This window comes from Oncorhynchus masou, chromosome 21 (genome assembly GCF_036934945.1).
Source record: "Oncorhynchus masou masou isolate Uvic2021 chromosome 21, UVic_Omas_1.1, whole genome shotgun sequence".
Taxonomy (NCBI): Eukaryota; Metazoa; Chordata; class Actinopteri; order Salmoniformes; family Salmonidae; genus Oncorhynchus; species Oncorhynchus masou.
The window spans coordinates 7,064,134-7,071,908 of record NC_088232.1 but is presented as its reverse complement, the minus strand read 5'-3'; the positions used below and the strand labels follow the sequence as shown (position 1 = coordinate 7,071,908).

The 7,775-nt window shown below is 44.7% G+C and overlaps 1 protein-coding gene across 1 annotated transcript; it reads left to right on the top strand.

The window, feature by feature from the left end:
- Window positions 1–2,139: 2,139 nt before the first annotated feature.
- LOC135507718 (zinc finger protein 2-like) lies at window positions 2,140–7,775 on the top strand. Its single transcript, XM_064927320.1, has 3 exons — window positions 2,140–2,660; window positions 4,482–4,612; window positions 4,801–7,775. Exons 1-3 carry the CDS (start codon window positions 2,384–2,386, stop codon window positions 6,037–6,039), a joined length of 1,647 nt encoding a protein of 548 aa, XP_064783392.1. The 5' UTR covers window positions 2,140–2,383; the 3' UTR covers window positions 6,040–7,775.

The following is a 7,775-nucleotide window of genomic DNA, read 5'->3' as shown; positions in this document are numbered from 1 at the left end:
AAAAATGAATCTATTGATTGGACATGATTTGGAAAGGCACACACCTGTCTATATAAGGTCTCACAGTTGACAGTGCACGTCACAGCAAAAACCAAGGAATTGTCTGTAGAGCTCCGAGACAGGATTTTGTCAAGGCACAGATCTGGGGAAGGGTACCAAAACATTTCTGCAGCATTGAAGGTCCCCAAGAATACAGTTGCCTCCATCATTCTTCAATGGAAGAAGTTTAGAACCCCCAAGACTCTTCCCAGAGCTGGCCGCCCGGGTTGAACTAAGCAATCGGCGGAGAAGGGCCTTGGTCAGGGAGGTGACCAAGAATCCGATGGTCACTCTGACAGAGCTCCACGGTTCATCTGTGGAGATGGCAGAACCTTTCAGAAGGACAACCATCTCTCCACCAATCAGTGGCCAAACGGAAGCCACTCCTCAGTAAAAGGCACATGACAGCCCTCTTGGAGTTTGCCAAAGAGCACATAAAGACTCAGACCATGAGAAACAAGATTCTCTAGTCTGATGAAACCAAGATTGAACTCTGGCCTGAATGCCAAGTGTCTCATCTGGAGGAAGTCTGGCACCATCCCTACAGTGAAGCATGGTGGTGGCAGCAACATGCAGTGGGGATGTTTTTCAGCGGCAGGGACTGGGAGACTAGTTAGGATCCATGGAAAGATGAATGGAGCGAACTACAGAGAGATCCTTGATGAAAACCTGCTCCAGAGCGCTCAGGAGCTCAGACTGGGGCAAGTCTCTGAATGTCCTTGAGTGGCCCAGCCAGAGCCAGGACTTGAACCCAATTGAACATCTCTGGAGAGATCTGAAAATAGCTGTGCAGCGACGCTCCCCATCCAATCTGACAGAGCTTGAGAGGATCTGCAGAGAAGTGGAGAAACTCCCCAAATACAGGTGTGCCAAGCTTGTAGCATCTTACCCAAGAAGACTCAAGGCTGTAATCGCTGCCCAAGGTGCTTCAACAAAGGACTGAGTAAAGGGTCTGAAATACTTATGTAAATGTGCTGCTTTTTATTTTTAATACATTTGCAACATTTTCTAAAAACCCGTTTTTGCTTTGTCATTATGGGGTATAGTGTGTAGATTTATGGGGGGGACAACTTAATCAATTTTAGAATAATGCTGTAACGTAACAATGTGGAAAAGGTCAAGGGGTCTGAATATTTTCCAAATGTACTGTATGCACTATACACACAAGTACCAATGGATTTTGTGTTGTAGATAAGTGGTAGTGGAATAGGGGCCTGGGGGCTGTTTTTAAAATTGTATAACTGCCTTAATTTTGCTGGATCCATAATAAATGTCATATCATAGAATTCAAAAGCTATTTCCACATGAAAATGTTATTGCATCAGTGGTTTTGTTGGTAGGCCACTGATAGGACCACATTCTGTTCAAATAGCCACAATAGCCTATTGGATAGTCTTAAACTTCAACTTAAAGTGGGTACAGGACCTAAAATGCACGCAGGAAGTTCCACAGAATTCTCACAACATTCTAGTTTATGTCCACACAAACTGAAATTTGCTAGGCGCCACCAATAAATTAAGGGAACAGTGGTCCCAGCTCATGTTGGGGTTGGAGAAATGAAGCAGCAGATAAGGTAGCGAAGACAGCTCTGAAGAGGGAGGGGGTAAATGTGGTGGTCCCATTAGGAGGGATGGAATGTTGGAGCATCATAGCAGAGGGGCTGACCCAGGAGTGGCAACGTGAGTGAGAGAGAAGAGGAATGCAGTTTTTCTCTATCCATAATTCTGTGAGGAAGGTCAGTGGGTATGGGGAGTGAAATGAGGGATACGGTTTTGTTGACAAGACTGAGGTTGGGTTATTGTTAGTGATGAAACACACAGATGGGAAGTGTGAGGAAGGTGGCGAGGTAGAGATTGAAGTATGTTATATTGCCGGTGGTATGCTGAGGATAGGACATTCTTCCATGAGCTGATTAACCGCATTTTTGCTTGTAACAATTTTGAACTCAAATGATAGGCAAAGCGAAATACCAAAAAAGCTGTTGTCGTTTCTATATTCCACCCGCCTGCACCTACTGGTGTGAGGCTATTATTAATTCGCATTCCGACCTGAGAAAGACAGCAATTCACAGTACATCGTCTAGTCTGCCGGAAACGCACAAGACGGCGAAGAAGACAGCAGATAGTCTACTGGAAACTCACAGGAAGAAAAATAAGTCAACGGAAGTGAAGTGACCAAGAACAATTTCCACGTTAGCGTTTTTATTTAGACGTTTATTAAAACCCTGGAACTTAAAGACTAATTTAACTGCACATCATCATATACTTACCGCATGTAATGTCTAATTCGGGTTAAGGACTTGGTTGATAGATGTTATCTAGGTAATGCTAGCTAACTGCTAACAATGGCTAACTGTATGGTTTTTCACACTCAAATAGCCTCCATCATGGAGGTGCTAGCAAATGCTGCGGTGACAGAGATCTGCAAACTCGTAGACGACGACTATGCAGTGCTTCGTTTGGAAATAAGTCAAAGCCAGAAAGAAAACAGGGCATTGCGGAGGAAACTACTGGAACTGAAGGTGGCACGGGAGCGCGCAGAGAGAACAACACGAGAGCGCGTCCTCGCCAGTCGACCCAGTAGTGTCAAGATCCTCGACCGATACAGAGGAATGGCAAGAGGTACATTTTGCGGAAGGCACGAGGCTGCGCGGCCTGTCGCCCTGTTCAACGCTGCATGTGTTCAGATGTGTTACCCAGAATTGGGTCTTGGTCAGTTTTTGGAAAATATGCAATAATTCGCCTGATTGGCTTAGACACTATCACATTCGAATCCGATTCTTGATTTACTGCATTTCTTATTATTTACTGAATGAAAACAATGTGATGCATGGAATTTAATAGATTGATTATAAATAAACTCAGCAAAAAAAGAAACGTCCCTTTTTCAGGACCCTATCTTTCAAAGATAATTTGTAAAAATCCAAATAACTTCACAGATCTTCATTGTAAAGGGTTTAAACACGGTTTCACATTCTTGTTAAATGAACCATAATTAATAACCATACACTTGTGGAACTGTCGTTAAGACACTAACAGCTTAGATGGTAGGCAATTAAGATCACAGTTATGAAAACGTAGGACACTAAAGAGGCCTTTCTACTGACTCTGATAAACACCAAAAGAAAGATGCCAGGGTCCCAACTCATGAGCGTGAACGTGCCTTAGGCATGCTGCAAGGAGGCATATGAGGACTGCAGATGTGGCCAGGGCAATAAATTACTGTGAGACGCCTAAGACAGCACTACAGGGAGACAGGATGGACAGGGGATTGTCCTCGCGTTGGCAGACCACGTGCAACAACACCCGCACGGGATCGATACATCCAAACATCACACCTGCGGGACAGGTACACGATGGCAACAACTGCCCGAGTTACACCAGGAACGCACAATCCCTCCATCAGTGCTCAGACTGTGCACAATAGGCTGAGAGAGGCTGGACTGAGGGCTTGAAGGCCTGTTGTAAGGCAGGTCCTCACCAGACATCACCGGTAACAATGTCGCCTAGGGCACAAACCCACCGTCTCTGGACCAGGCAGGACTGGCAAAAAGTTCTCTTCACTGACGAGTCACGGTTCTATCTCACCAGTGGTGATGATCGGAATCGCGTTTATCGTCAAAGGAATGAGCGTTACACCGAGGCCTGTACTCTGAAGCGGGATCGATTTTTTGGGGTGGTGGGACCGTCATAGTCTGGGGCGGTGTGTCACAGCATCATTGGACTGAGCTTGTTGTCATTGTAGGCAATCTCAACGCTGTGCGTTACAGGGAAGACATCCTCCTCCCTCATTTGGTACCCTTCCTGCAGGCTCATCCTGACATGACTCTCCAGCATGACAATGCCACCAGCCATACTGCTCGTTCTGTACGTGATTTCCTGCAAGACAGGATTGTCAGTTTTCTGCCATGGCCAGCGAAGAGCCCGGATCTCAATCCCATTGAGCACGTTTAGAACCTTTTGGATTGGAGGGTGAGGGCTAGGGCTATTCCCCCAAGAAATGTCCGGGAACTTGCAGGTGCCTTGATGGAAGAGTGGGGTAACATCTCACAGCAAGAACTGGCAAATCTGGTGCAGTCCATGACGAGGAGATACACTGCTGTACTTAATGCAGCTGGTGGCCACACCAGATACTGATTGTTCCTTTTGATTTTGACCCCCCATTTGTTCAGGGACACATTATTCCATGTCTTTGGAACTTGTTCAGTTTGTCTCAGTTGTTGGATCATATGTTAATACAAATATTTACACGTTAAGTGTGCTGAAAGTAAACACAGTTGAAAGTGTGAAGACATTTTTTTGCTGAGTTTAGTAATATCAAGAAGTTATGTGAAGTTTTACCTGACATCTTTGCCATTTCTGTGTCAATAGTCAATAGTGTACAATATACCATTGAGCATTAACAGTACTTAACCACCTCTTTTCCCCCAATCACTCTCTCAGGTGAAGAACATGTCACTGGAGGACACAGGATCTTTGTGAAGCCAGTGGGACATAATACACTGAGCGATGATAAACCAATCACTGTTGATGAGGGGAGTGGAACCTCAACCCAGCACATTATCATGATAGAGGTCAGTGTAATAGTATTATGTTAAAATGAGTTACTTTTTAAACAAATGTGGCCTTTTTATTTCAGAAAAGCACCCCTCAGCTATTCACTGTCTTAGATGTACGTCCTCATTTATCTGCCATAAGGAAGTTTGTTAGACTTCCCTACGACATAAACTCATGTACCGGTAATAACCTCCTTTTGTGTCAGTCTGCAGAGGTTGCATGTCTTGGGGTCAAGCACGAGATGTCTGAAGGAGAGGAGGACCCACGGCACAGCAGAGACATCCAGACTGGAGAGACTGGACCACCCCTTGTAGCCATGGAGGACCCCACCACCACCCCAGCACAGCCCAGGATCAGAAGCAGCATCACGGAGGTCAGTGGAAGGCCAGATGCCGTCCTCAAGTCAGAGACAGACACCAAGACTTTAACTGTAACACAAAGGCATTTACACAGAGAGAGACAGGGGCTGGGGAGGCTGGGCTGTCCTCCTGCTCCCAGCTCAGAGTATTTACTTTACGATAACCCGAGCCCGGTTCATTCCCATCGAGACTCAGGTGACGAGACTGGCAATGAACCGTCTTGTTCTTACACTACAGAGATGGACCCTGGCACGCCATTGGGTTTAGAGACACAAACTGGTCCATCTAGAGGTGATTGGGACCGGTACAGTAGTAGTGTATACTCTGAAGGGTGCCTAGATAAGAAAGGGGAGGGTCTGATCGTAGATGATGTGAAAGTGGAGGGCGATGTTCCTCCCACATGGAATGCAGATAGTCACCTTGGAGACGGACACTCACAAGGCAGAGATTTCTTAGACAGCAGGGAAAGCTTAAAGACAAATCTAAATGTCGCAACCCACTCCTCCTTACAAGCGTTCAGAGATCGCGACCCAGTGTCCACGTCGATGGGGCCTTCTGATTCACACGGCCGCGTTCTTTTCGATCAGGTATTGAACTCAAACGACCGGGCTAGAGCCCAGGCTCAGGGAGGGGGAGCTACATCAGGCAATAGTAAAGAGAAAAGGTTCCTCTGCATGTTCTGTAACAAAGGCTTCAGTTGCTCCCAAAAGGTGGAGATCCACCAGAGGGTCCACACAGGGGAGAAACCTTTTAGCTGTACCCAGTGTCACATGCGCTTCGCAGAGGCTGGCAACCTGAAGAGGCACCAGAGGGTCCACACAGGGGTGAAACCATTCAGCTGTACCCAGTGTCACATGCCCTTCGCCCAGGCTGGCAGCCTGAAGAGACACCAGAGGGTTCACACAGGAGAGAAACCCTTTAGCTGCTCTCAGTGTGAGAAGAGGTTCTCACGCCAGCACCAGCTTAAGATCCACCTGAAGGTCCACACAGGAGAGAGACCATTTACCTGTACGCACTGCGGAAAGAGGTTCTCAGAAAGGAGCTGCCTCAGGATACACCAGCAGAAAAACCATTCCACTCTATAACATAGGAAGTAACCATTCCACCCAATATCTGATGTTGAGATTTCAGCATTTAATATTCCTGGGTAGAATATTACATCCAGACATGGTGTAAAATACAGTATAAGGCATATATATACAGTGCCTTCAGAAAGTATTCACACCCCTTGGCTTTTTCCACATTTTGTTGTTACAAAGTGGAATTAAAATGGATTTAATTGTGCTTTTTTTGTCAATGATCCACACAAAATGGAATTTCTTACATTTGTTTAAAAAAAGAAAAATAACACGATCTTTATTAGCTTAGTATTCAACCCTCCGAGTCAATACATGTTAGAGTCACCTTTGGCAGCGTAATCGCTGTAAGCCCTTTCCACACCTGGTTTGTGCAACGTGTGCCGATTTTATTCTTCTCAAAATTCGTCAAGTTCTGTCAAATTGGTTATTGATCATTGCTCGACAACAATTTCAGGTCCTTCGCTCCATTCTGTTATTTTTTTAAAAATCCTGATAAACTCCCCAGTCCTTAACGATTACAAGCAGACATAAGCCTAGGAAGAGTAGTGTGAATATTGTATATATGTTTTTATAATTTTGATTGTTTCTTTTTGCATTTTTATATTTTAGTTTTGGCTGCTCTAGGGTTTGATCACTATATCCTGTGGTCTTGACTCTTAAAGTTGCAGGATCGTAAATGAAGTATTTTGGCTTGCTGGCTGTTTGTTTAATCTGTTTGGAAATATTACAACAAGGACTGCATGCTGTGTCCAGAGGTAACAGAGGAAGTTCCAGTGAAAGCTCCTAACCAAGGGGTTGAATACTTAGTGTCAAGAAAAAGTTTGTTAACCCTTTGGAAATACCTGAATTCCTGCATAAATTGGTCATAAAATTAGATCTGATCTTCATCTAGGCCACAACAATAGACAAATGGTCTGCTTAAACTAATAACACACAAACAATTATACGTTTTCATGTCTTTGAGCACAGTGTAAATATTCACAGTGCAGGGTGGGAAAAGTGAAGCCTTGGATTTAATAACTGGTTGACCATCCTTTGGCAGTTTTCTGTAGTTGTGGATCAGAACTGCACAATGGTCAGAAGGAATTTTTCACCATTCCTCTTTACAAAACTGTTTCAGTTCAGCAATATTCTTGCGGTGTCTGGTGTGAACTGCTCTCTTGAGGTCATGACACAGCATCTCAATCAGGTTGAGGTCAGGACTCAGGTCAGGCATATTTTCATCTGTTGAAGCAATTCTGTTGTTGATTTACTTCTGTGTTTTGGGTCGCTGTCCTGTTGCATCACCCAACTTCTGTTGAACTTCAATTGGCAGACAGCCTAACATTCTCCTACAAAATGTATTGATAAACTTGGGAATTCATTTTTCCATTGATGACAGCAAGCTATCCAGGACCTGAGGCAGCCCCAAACCATGATGATCCCTCCACCAAACTTTACAGTTGGGATGAGGTTTTGATGTTGGTGTGCTGTGTGTTACTTCCAAACAACTCAACTGTAGTTTCATCTGTCCACATAATATTTTGCCAGTAGCGCTGTGGAACATCCAGGTGCACTTTTGCAAACTTCAGACGTGCAGCAGATTTTTTTGGACAGCAGGGACTTCTTACGTGGTGTCCTCCCATGAACACAATTCTTGTTTAGTTTTTTACTTATCGTAGACTAGTCAACAGAGATGTTCCAGAGATTTCTGTAAGTCTTTAGCTGACACTAGGATTCTTCTTAACCTCGTTGAGCATTCT